At 37.3% G+C, this 12,691-nt stretch overlaps 1 protein-coding gene across 1 annotated transcript; it reads right to left on the reverse strand.

The window, feature by feature from the left end:
- Nucleotides 1-354: 354 nt before the first annotated feature.
- On the reverse strand, nt 355-1,741 carry LOC129780618 (uncharacterized). The gene is made up of 3 exons (XM_055789078.1): nt 1,309-1,741; nt 926-1,253; nt 355-861 (listed from the first exon to the last, which is right to left on the reverse strand). Exons 1-3 carry the CDS (start codon nt 1,485-1,487, stop codon nt 436-438), a joined length of 933 nt encoding a protein of 310 aa, XP_055645053.1. The 5' UTR covers nt 1,488-1,741; the 3' UTR covers nt 355-435.
- Between the last annotated feature and the right edge of the window lie 10,950 nt (nt 1,742-12,691).

The following is a 12,691-nucleotide window of genomic DNA, read 5'->3' on the forward strand; positions in this document are numbered from 1 at the left end:
AACCGATCAATTTAATCAAAATTCATGACACAATCAAAAATTTAGGACAACCAGATTAGACGTTTCATGCTATTACTATTAGCATTAGCATCATCAGCATCGAGCAAGTTGCACAATATTGTAGGTGGCACGAATTCAGAAAGATATTTCATGCTATTACTATTCAACATAAAATTTTCCGCGACAATTTTGATTCGGAGGAGATCCACACTTGTGGAATAGCGCGAATGGAATGGCATGCGGAATTCAAATATGAATGTTAAACACAATAATTGAGTTATCAATTTTCTTCTTCTTTTTGTTTTGAGGAGGTTTTAAACTTTGCAGTTCATTCGCCTTAAAGTGATTAATTGGTTTCATTAAATGTTCAACTATACTTTATTGGAACAAAAGTTTCATTGAAATAAAAATCATTACAATTATCACACTGGGTATTCAGACAGTCACCTTTTTCTCGATCCATTTGAGCAAGTGGTAGACCGCTTGCACGGAAGGAATTTTAAAATCCGCATTCGTTTCTACACTATCATCTCTGGCGACTCTGAACGATCTTCCAAATCCCTTGATGGCTTTCATCACATCCTCATCGGTGGTATCGTCCCCAGCGAAGATGATCCTCCGACTTTTCCAATCCTTATCGAAACTCGAGCTCAATATGTATTCTGCCGCTAGTCCTTTGTTCCACTCGATCGGAGGCTTACCTTCCACTGCTGCGTGAGCTTGGTTCGCCCGGTACCCGTATGATTCGATTATTTGTTTTGCTCGAGCCTCGAGTTCGGGAACCAGCTTGGGGTCCACTTGGCGGTAATGGAATGTTAAAGAGACCTTTTTGTTCTCTACCCAAGCTCCGTTGTGAGCAAGCTGTAAATGATCATTTAACATATCGTTTAGTTAAGGAATTTTAATTATTGAATCAAAACGTCACCTCTGTGGTAAGTTGGTCAACCATTTTGCCGAAGTTATCAGCAATCTCCTTGGGAATACCCTGGTTACGCCTAGTCCCGTTTGGGAAAAGAACCTCAAGACCATGATTGCCAGAATAGATAATGTTTTCGATGCCAATTTTCGCTTTAACTCCATCCACATCGCGCCCAGATATAACCGCAACGAAAACTTTCCCACTGTTAGCAATATTCTGCAGCGTTTGTCGCATTTCTGGGGTCATAGCCGTAAGATTCGGATGTGCTGTAATTTCTGCCAACGTGCCATCGTAATCCAGCACCAAGGCAAGCTTATCGCCCTTACCAAGGTAGCTAGAATGAAAGTTAAGTTGAAGCAATGATGTTCAGATGCTAGTAATATTCTTACCTTCCCAGATACTGATCGAAATCCTCTAGTGACATGTTATCAGCACCACTGTCGACATTGAATTGACTTAGGGCTCCAGCCACAGTCCTGAGCACCAAGGGTTGGTAATTAAACGACAAAACCAAACAACTGTAAACTATCATCCACAACACGCTCGCACTAGTGTTGTATTTTGTCATGGTTCGCTGCACACTACACACAACTATTTCTGGCGTCTGTAGACACTATTTGATGCCGAATACACGATGCTGCTCACAGCTGAGATTGAATGAGCAAATTGTGGGGAGAAAGAATTATCAATAATCGTTGACCGAATTTTAGCCGCACACATTCAGAAGGATGCTGCCATCCATCGATATTGGGCAATTGGGCATCATTGTTTTGTTTAGTCTTCTAGGTTATCGCCTCAGGATTGCAAACACGAGATTAACCTTTATTGGTGATAGTAGGGAGTAGTGAGTGTTGGCACATTTCCACTTTTTGGATTACAACTCCTAGTAGTTTGAGTGATAATATAATGTAACGGTCTTTCTTATTATTCTGGCGTCAAGATTACATAGTCAAAGCCAAAGCCAAAGTCTTAGCCAAAGCCCAGTTAACGTGTGTTAAATGCGAAAAGATATGACGATGCTGAACACGAATCTGGCATTCTTTTTTTTAATTTGGGGCCATCAAACCAAACAAACACGTGGTCAATTTTTTTGTGATTCTATGGCACCCTCTTCCCGTAGAATTTTTTACTTACTTTTTCATATAATTTGGTGATATTTGATCACAAGCAAACCCACTGGGCGTCCTCCCTATTGGAAAAGATCACGTAGTTTATGGATGACCCCTTAAATCAAACAAATTCTGCTATAAACATAAAAGATTTTCTTTAGATTAAAAATGTTCTGATAATTATCTTCTTTTTCTTCTTCTTGCTCTTCTTTACAACTGTCACCAGATTCATCGTCATCTTTTCCTGATTCAACAATTGTTTTCTCCAATAGAAACATTACTTCATCTGGAAGTTTTTCACGTTACGTTTTTTTCAAAATAAGTGTTTACTTTTGGATATTTGGAGATAAGAAGATGATCGACTATAACATGATTAGTATTTTGTCGACTATTTTTACGAGTGAAATGTTCTCGGGTATATTTAATTATTTTAATTATTTTATTAATCTTCTCTTGAGCCGGTTCGGTCACTCTTTCTTTAGTTAATACTGTGGTTTGAATATTTCTATACCCATGAAATAAAATTCTGTGCATAGCAGTAGTCATATAGTAGAGTCAAGAGTACAGACGTAACGTTTTGCTGTGTCGATACAGTAATCGTTATTTTTTTCTGAATCTATTTGCTCGGAGCATGGAATTTTTATAAGAATATTTCGAATTCGTATTCATCTCTAAATCCTCGTCAGTTATTTCGCAACATGTTGCGGGATTTGCGAAAATCCTATGGGCGGAATTGCCATCATTGCTTTTGCCTAAACCCCGAGGCTTTAGATTGTCAATGATAAGACCCATTCTAGTTTTGAAGCTTTCCTAAATGTGAAAAATCCATTGAATGGTTGATTGCTGAGCTGAAATATGGTTTTGTTCTTACCTGATTTTTTTGTGGTCTGACATGTGTTTTGAGCCCAGATTTTCGCCAGCACTTGAATCCCAGCCGATATTAAATATGATTCATGCATTCAAAGCAACGTATCCATCCACTCCGATATTGTCACTTTACAAGCATAGCAGGAATTTACGCATTTTCCATCAATCATTTTGAGGAATAATGAGAATGAAACAAAGCCTTTACTGTCTTTTATCATTATCTCGAAGGACTATAACACATTAATTTCATTTTCTTTTTTATAACTTTAAATGTTTATTATAGCTGAAATTATCATATTTAAGCACAATATATAAACAAACAACTCTTCTGAATGAAATTGACGTTAAATATACTTTATTCTAAGCATTCAACAATGTATGAATGTATCTTGTTGAAATTCAAACTGTTTGTGTTGCTACGAAATAGATTCAGAGTGGTCTTATAGAAGTTGGACAGAGTGTATAGGAAAGGGAAAGGAGAATGGGCAGGTGCATTCGAGGAATTAATGCGGACTTCTAAGAAGACATATCTGAGGAACATAATATTAAGATCGCGACTACTCAAGCTATCATAATCCGATATGCGTGAGTATACCCTTTGGAATTTTTAAATCAGCAGCCAATTAAATTCTTTGATTGCATTTTTCACACGTTCAAACAACATGCTCGATATTATGACATCCTGGACCACAATTAAATTATTGTTTGTAGCAAGACCTACACGATAAAGACGTGAATTGAGCCCAAATTTATTGAACTTTGGCCTCCATTGATTTTTTCAGGTCATAAATGCCTGTTTGTCCGAAAATTGAGAATATCTCGTGATACGCATCGACTCACATTGTGGGTAATTGCAGGCAAAAAGATCCGTCGGGGAGGAAAGTCGAGTGGTTAGTGCAGTCGAAAAACATGCCCATTTTAATCGTCAAATTGTTTAACTTTTCTACTATATTTTCTGTTCGTGTTTCAATCAAAAATTTGAGAGAGATTTGTATCTTTTTTGCCAATGCACGTAGCGCACTCAGTACGAATGTCCTTCTCGTGCTAGACAATGGGGCAAGACTGTAACTTGAACAATGATTATCATGGTTTGAGTTACAGAGACATGAAGGACAGTTTGAAAACTAAACGAAACTCTCGGTCTTGAGAAACACCATTTAAAAACCTCGCTGCCGTCTTGTCACTAGCTGGATGACTGATGAATCGTGAATGCCATTAAATTGCGAATACCTTATACAAACAAGTCAAAAAGTCAAGAAACGGGCAGAGCTTAAATTGAAATATCACTGAAAACGCATTGTCCGTAGAACGAACGCTGCATTTGCTATTTATACTCTGATTTGTTTTTTGTTCAGGGTATTTTTTTTTTGTTTTCTGACTTGTTCTCTGATTTGACGCCATTACTGGAAAACAAAGTCCTACGTAAAAAATAGGTAATGATTTATTAGGTTTTCGTTATTGTTTCACATACAAAGTAGTTTAAAATAAAGTAACACCAGATGGGCCAACCAGAAGAGCTCTCTGGGGCTTATACGACCCGCGGGACGCAGAGATAGTGGAATAGCAGTAAAGTTGATTGTCCTCATTTGTGTCAACAGTGTGAAAATTTAAATAAAAAGTTAAGTCGATACTACCATTTCGAAGATATTTCCTAATTCGAGTTCCGTACATAATCTTTATGTCACTCCAATGAAAAATTAAAAAAACATCACAAGAATGTTTTTTAAATTTTTTTTACACCTCTTGTTTACGACTAAAGATTTCATTCATACATAATACATAAAACCTGTTAGATACAGCCACAGCGAGTATCAAACGGAATTTCCCTAACAAACAGACCATATTTGTTGTATCGATAATATGCAAACGTGATTATTTCACATTTGAGTGTTTGTTTTCTTGTGCATTATCAGAGTAACTCTGACCCACTCTCATGTGTCCTGTTACCATTCGAAATGTTTTCTGCCATTCCATTCGAACTACGCAGCAAACACCGCAGATTGTAGGTGAAATTGATGATGAGATGAAATTCTATACCCTATAAACCCTTCACGAAAATAGTTTCAGGAGAGAATCAATCTGTTCAGAGGAATTTACTTATGGATCGCCAACCAGTTAAGGGGGGACCCTAGTCTGGAAGGTCGAAAACTCGATTTTTTTTATTTTTGCCTTTTTAGGAAGCTTATCTGCCGTTCTACGCATAGTTGTCCCATGTTACTTTTTGACAATTTCCACTTTTCTTCATAATACGATGTATTTAGTCTAATCTTCTGAAAAAACACAAAAAAAGGTATTGTTTGTTCTCAGCTTTTGAAAAAACAACACCAAGCTCAATTGTCCCATGTTTATATTCTAGGCATAACAGTCTCGCCATGTATTTTTGTAGAACCATAATAAACAAATCGGTTCAAGTACACGAATTTAATGCCACGCTTTCATCTGGGCTAATGCACTCATTTCTGGCTTGGAAGAACGAACTAATTCTCAAACAAATAAAAAAAAGTTTAACAGATCACGTGTACACCTTGTTAGCGAATGCCTAATAACAATGAGACTTATATTCTGCAAAAGTATTGCACATCACTTCCTTCTTCATAAAACAATGTTTTCATGCATAATTATTCGGAAAACACCAAAAAACTTATTGTTTGTTCCCAGTATTTCAAAAAACTACATCAAGTTCAACTGTCCCATGTTGATATTCTAGGCATAGCTGAGTCACCATGAATTTTCAAACTTATAACCACGCTTGATTGATTCAAGTGAGGGGAACTTTACACATTTCATTAAAAAATAGTTTACTGCTCATATAAAAAACGGTGCATGACTAAGCTGAAATGCTTAAAGCTTCTGATAGAAAAATATGCTAGAAAACTTTGATTGCGTTTTTCTCAGTTGCTGATTTTGGAACATTGGATAACTATGCGTAGAACGACAGTTATGCCCTCAGAAATGTTGTCCTAAAAGGATTTTTCGATATTTGATTTCGTTGGAGAGTTACAACCAAAAGTATGAGGTCACCTCAAGGGATATAGTATTGCTGTTCGAATTTTTAAACGAGTTTTTCTCGGAACCAAAATATTCATTGGAATTTGTTCTGCGACACCCCGTTACCTCAAAACCGATACCACCAACAAGATATCGATTTTCAGACAGCATCTACGCATCCAGCTGTCAACAGCACATTATTCGTGCTCTTAAAAAAAACGGAAACTACATCTTCAAATATACCTCAAACAATAACAAATACCGGAACACTTCACTTTATTCCTGACATCCGGAAAAATTTGACAATTCATTATTTTTCGACCTTCCAGAGAGGAGTCCCTCCTTAAATAACATTGCGATCTACACCATGCAGCAAAAAAAAGAAATTTTACTTCCACTTACTTCAGATGTTATTTTTTGGTTGAAAATGAATATCTGCTGTTGCTCGTAAATATGTTCATTGACTTCAACTCAAACATAAGGTTTTCCACATAGGAATTATTCAGGAAATGATGAATATTTGATTTCTCGTTTTGGCTCCGCTGCATGCTGTAAATAAATTTCATTCTTGAGGTATTTTTGCAAGTAGTGACGTACATCCAGTCGTCTGACAAACAGTTCCCGTTATTTTTCTCCCGATCTAAACTTGTATGGTGACTATTTGACTAGTTATTTTTATAATCACAAGAAAACGCTACGTAGTACGTGACACTATCTGGCTGGAAATAAAAACATGTCTATTTGTTTAAGCGTTTTCATTGTCGCCGTCGTTTCCCTCCCAGCATATAATTGATAGATTCAGTGAATTTACGCGGTTCGGGGGTGGGTTGTAATAACAGCCACCTCGTACATCAAATTTGGCAAACCAATAACTCCTTCAGCAACAATTCCGCGCGCTAATAAATGATGGTAATTTTTCCCATCCCCATCCCACATCACCGTATGCCTCTGTACGTTTATAACTTGCGAACGTCCATAAATTATGTGAAGATGTCTATTTATGCAGCGCAATGCCGCAATGGTGTTGAGGTTTGATGGTTGAACACGGAAAAATGTTGTTAAAGGGATGTCTGCCATTTAATAAGGCAAATAGTGGGTCTATCATGGGAAATAAGTTTGATTTTTTTATGTATACTATTTCGGGACTTGTATCAATTTGATATACTGGTTGAAAAAATTATTACAATTATTTTTGTTCAGTGTCACAATTTTTTTATATCATTACCTAATTCATATTCAAAGACTAAATTATAATGCATAAAGAAATCCCTAATCCTTTGAAGCGATTTCCAGCACAACAATTGCCATGAGAGATTTGTTCAATCTCATAACAAAATATGACCTGATTACCAGATCTTACATGCAGGTGGCAAGCACGACTTCCATCGGCATTTTGTCCCCAATTTTGAGGATCACGACCTTGATCTTACACCTTTTGCTCGTTTACCTTCGACAGCGCGCATAATCATACGACGTAATCCAAGGGGTTTGGACACGGTGAACTAGAACAATTTCGGTCGGTCAAATTTTTCCGATACCAATTCTGAACCAGATCCGTATTCCTGCTGAAACACGTTCGTGCCGTGATAGTAGAAGAGTTGTCCTTCCAAACCGTTTCTTCTTCCAAGCTTCCGATACTCCATGAACTATGCGTTTCTTAGATGGTTGGCACCCCAGGTCTTGTTTGAGCACATTGTGCATTGTCGGTTTCAAAACATTGAGATTGGCGGCTATTTTACGTACAGAGCATTGTGATTTTCGTCGTAATCGCTCATGGTACCTTTTGATGATTCGATTTACAAAATTCAAACTTATGAAAAAAAACGCACATTCCTTCCAGAAACGTATTCATCATCACAGCACGAAACCCTCTCATCGTTGATAAACAATAGGCATTAAAGGAGTATTCTAGTCTAGAAATTTGAAAAAAAAATTTAAAAAAATCCTTCTTATTTCTTTAGTTTAGGCATTCAAGAATATACTCTAGAAAGGACTTATCGAAAATCCAATTATTTACCAAGTTAGAGCCATTTTAGTGATATGGTATCTAATCTGTTTCGGTCATAACAATGAACTTCAAACGCGTTTTTCTCGGAACTAGTTTTTTCAAACTGGCGTACACGATATCTCAAGTTCTACTGAACCGATTAATGTCGAAATTATATGGATACAATCTGCTGGCATCTCTCTATCGCATGAACCTCTAAAAAAATTATATTTTTTAAATTTTACTATTTTTTAAAAAATTGTAAGGTGTTGTGCCTAGGACACGACCGCATATTTTCGACGTAGAACTACACAATTATATTATGCAATCCACTTGTTTACCACTTCGAATATTATTTTAGAATGCATCGAAATTTTTGTAATAAATTATGTTCTTCGTTACGAATAAATTAGATGAACTTTCTTTTACGTTAGATATGATGCCTCGGACTACCAAAATATGTGAACGGAAGAATTGTCAAACGATCATTGTATTTTACATTTCCCTCTGAAATTATTGCACATCTCATGTTTACGTAGTTTTCGAACCGCGAAAGTTCATTCACCTCTAGTATCTAAAATGACGATTTTCCCAGGCTTCTCAGTTTGAATGTACGTTTGAGAGAAACACAACGACAAGCGAGTAAAAAAGTACTAAACACCAAAAAATACCCCCCCCCGACTTGCATGTATTTCCAAAACGAATTCCCCCAGGCATATCAATTTTGAAGTCTGTGTTAGGGAAACACAGCTCAGTGGGTTATGACGAAGCAGATTCCCCCAGGTACATTTATTTTGAAGTCCGTGTTAGGGAAGCACAACTCAGTGAGAACAAAAATACCCCCGACTTGCATGTATATTTTCAAAGCGGATTTCCACAGGTACATCCATTTTGAAGTCTATGTTGGAGAAACCGTAAATCGGGCCGATCAAAAAACATGGCAGTTAGGGTGTTTAGATAACACTTGCCATTTTACAGTTATTCAATAGTTCATCTCATGAAAAATAACATTTTATTAATTGAGATAGACGCGTAGAAATATTTCCTATCAATTGATGTAAACATCTTTCCGATCTTTTAAATGATGCTCGAGTTATAAGCATTCGAAATACGGGTAGGGTTAGCACACAAATCGGTAGAACAAATGTATGGGAAAAAGGGAAGTTCTTCCAGTTTTCATGAATTTAAACTGTTGTGAGATTAGTGAATTGTAATGTATAGCATATCAAACAAATCTTACAGAATTTCCGATTCGATTCGATCTGGCCTTAGTCTCAATTTTCTAGTGCCCACCGCGGAAATGTGGTTTACCGAAAACAATCTACCCCTCAGAATAACACAAGTTCAGCATCAGCCTGATTAGTTGCACCTCACTTACTACCGGTGGGCGGTGCGAAGGCAGTCACTTGTTTTGATATCAATTTACATAATGCTCACATATCATTGAGGCACAAACTCAAGGTGAAGCACACTCATGTGCATATACACACATGCACAACATTGGCCGAGCGATGGAAGCGCGAAAATTTCTTGTTTACACTTGGCTACTACCATCCGGGAGGGTTGGTTGGTATTTGGGGTGGAGTGTCCCAAAGTTGATGGAAAACACTCCGCATGGAAACGGCCCTATTGAGTAGAGCATCGAGAGTCATGCAATTTTTGAGGAAGAGTGTACCTCTCGTACGTGACGCACAATGCCCGCCACTTGGAAGCTTGATTTGACGGGTGATTAATCGGCTTGCTCGACTAACTTCTGGAAAAGACAAATATTTACACAACTTACGCACAGTCCCAGCTCAAAATTGAGTCCCTAATGTGCAATCAACATGGCAAAATTGAACCGAGATGAAATCAATAAATCTTCAACCGCTGAAAAATATACGATCCAATTGGTGTCGATGATTGTTTCGCTACTTTGGAACTAGAATACCGGTGTTTATGGCAACTGAAGACGTGGTTCTCTTCGTGAGATCACTCTGAGGGCGAACAACCTTATTCAGCGTGAACTGATTTATGATTGTTTATTTTTTGACGATAAGCAAGACAGTTATCACACACTGTGGAGTGCATTGTTCGAGCTGGAGGGGCAAATTGATACAACGGTTACACTTTACCTTTGGTGCAATTTATTTGCAAAGTATATTGCATACCTGTATGACAGGTGCCATTTCTCAAGTTTTATTCGCCAGTGACTAGGAAAATGTTTTTTTATCCTCTGGCACTTGTAGAACAGGCGAGACGCAAATACGTAATGAGAGATTTATTTATCGTTAAGCAAGCCAGCATTGGAAAATTCAACGGAAGGTACAGATAAGGCAAGTTCTCTGGTTGCGTTTGAAAACGATGCCAGCTGGCACTTGTAAACATCGTTCATTTTTTGCGCCAAAGGGGAAGGGGTGGTATTTTTCCCAATTGGGTTCTGGTGTAAATTTTCATGATTTTGTCTTAACATTGTTGTTGACGCTGTCAATGACGTCTAACACTTGGCACGTGGATTCTATCACGCACCACGCCGTTTTTCGGTGAAAAAGGCCTTCCTGGAATTCCTGCAGTAGCTGTAGTAATCCTGGCGGGAACTGTTCTAATTTGCGGAAGAGAGATTGATAGGTTTTGTTTCGAAAAATGTTTAGATGCGGAAGCATCAGCCATCTGTGCATTTCTTCGCCGAATCCAATTTGGTTTTCTTCCACGCGTATCAACGTAATCCACGTTGGTCTGTTGTGGATGGCATGTTGAGATAGGGTGGAACGTCGTTCCTCTGAAAATGGCTCCGAATATCTAAAGCCATTTTCAGCATTTTCAGAGGAACGGTGTTTGAATCATTCATACGAAAATATACAAGGGGCATCAAAACTCGCTATATTGCTTATTTAAATGATTTACTTGATCATATTGTATTGATGAAGCGAATAGGTTTAACCCTTTCGCGTACAACATCGAGTCTCACTCGTGGTCAGGGATGGTAAAAAATCACATTCAACGATCAATGAATAAGTATATCCCTCTAGTCGGATGTTTTTAAATCACCCCCAGCAGGCGATGCTCTTTTATTCTTCATATGTACACAGAGAGAATACTTGGAACGGTGAGCTACCAAGATCTCAAAAAAGCAATATGAAAGCGGAATCCCCACTGCTTGCACTCTCGAAGCATTACTTCTACTACTCAAGTTTTATCGTAAGTGCAAGCCACAAACGATTAATCCCATTCCATAGAGCGGATGATGAGTTCCTGATCGGAAAGTGTAACAAGAGACGATCAACTGAAATCTTACGACACTCATCGAGGGATTTTTAATTCTCTATTGCACAGACCGCAGTGAGTGGCTGACTCAGTCTCGTATCGATTTTATTTTGCTGTCGTCTCCCGCTCGATAAACAGCAGACGGGTAATGGATGCAATTGATTAATTTTATTACCAGCAGATTTGGGCGAATCTCATCCTGCCCAAAATTGTTTTTTAGATTCGATTCCAATAATTCTGAACATTCACATTTCTCTCCAAATAATTTTTCCAATAGTAATTCAATTAGTGACTTCACAAAACATCTTTCGAATTCGTTTGAATTTCAGACCCTTTTTTTTGTAGATAAAACGGATCACATATTTGATTAATTCAATTCTGTGTGGTTACGTTCTTCGTTGCGAATCAATGTAATGAATTAGTATGGACGTATATTATTCATATATCGTGGACATATGTGGCAGTAGATTTATCGAACGACTAATGTTTTTTTTTATATCCCTTCAAACTTGTTGTATCTCTCAAGTGTACATACTGCTTTGACCGCAGATTTGCATGGTTGAATCTGGTTAATTTCAGGTATTCAGTCTTCATATTGTCGAATGAATACTGTTGGAACAATAGGTATCGTAGCAAATGATTATTAACATTCTACCTTATCATCAAACGGTATGCGAAGAATTTCAGTGAACTGACGGCATTGAAATATATGCTTTGTGAGGAATACACAATTATTATCAGAGCGAATAAACGTCCGACTGGAAGTCATGAACATTAATTCAATGTGCCCAAGATAAATTTATCCTTTGAAGGTCCTTTCTAAAGATGATCAGATGGAATATATTCCAATGTCGTCTACAATAACCTGTCCAACACCTTATGATCGTAATATTGTTTTTGCTATTATTCTGATGTTTCATAACACGGCACTCTATTGATTATTCGCCGAAAATGAATAAAAAATATCCTTGAAGTTAGTCTACGGTTTTAGTAGCAGTGCAATATGGTGAGCCAGTCTCAGGATAAGAAAACATTTAAAAATAAAGCTTTTTTTTTTGAATGAATCAATAGTAAAACAAAACGTCAAAAAAATTCTCAGCTTTGTGATAGCAGATAATCATCACCCATTTGAGTTGTATGATTATTACCCCCCCCCCCCCAAAAACTGTGGATAGTCTATCTGCATACAAATTATGTAGAGTTCCATAATCCAAAAAAATTATGAGCAAATATTTACGTGCTTACACAAAAAAACACATGTTGACATATTTGCGCTAATTTATGTTTTTTGATTAATTCAAGGTAATCAAGGTCTTTTCTAGCCACCAGTTTACTCGGGCCCGAAAAAAGAAGTCTGTATTTGGGCTGGCGGAAAAATATATCTCGCAAGACCACGTGTTCGATGTCGTAATAGCCTTGGCCAATAACGCATTTACATTAACTCATAAAATTAGTGATTTGAGGGGGATTATTGTTTGTAGTCTCTTGCAGATTAATTTAAACACCATCTGAGAAATCCTCTGTGAAACATGAAACATTAGAGTCGTCCTATCTGCTGTAGCGCATTTTTTTTATTTT

The sequence above is a fragment of the Toxorhynchites rutilus genome, chromosome 3 (assembly GCF_029784135.1).
Source record: "Toxorhynchites rutilus septentrionalis strain SRP chromosome 3, ASM2978413v1, whole genome shotgun sequence".
In the NCBI taxonomy this organism is placed as follows: Eukaryota; Metazoa; Arthropoda; class Insecta; order Diptera; family Culicidae; genus Toxorhynchites; species Toxorhynchites rutilus.

Bases quoted from the DNA above. Each gene is read 5' to 3' on its own strand.
- LOC129780618 (XM_055789078.1), bottom strand. From the start codon at position 1,487: ATGACAAAATACAACACTAGTGCGAGCGTGTTGTGGATGATAGTTTAC. The intron at 1,254-1,308 runs GTAAGAATATTA...CTTTCATTCTAG, and splicing joins TTCGATCAGTATCTGGGAAG to CTACCTTGGTAAGGGCGATA. The intron at 862-925 runs GTGACGTTTTGA...GATCATTTACAG, and splicing joins TTGACCAACTTACCACAGAG to CTTGCTCACAACGGAGCTTG.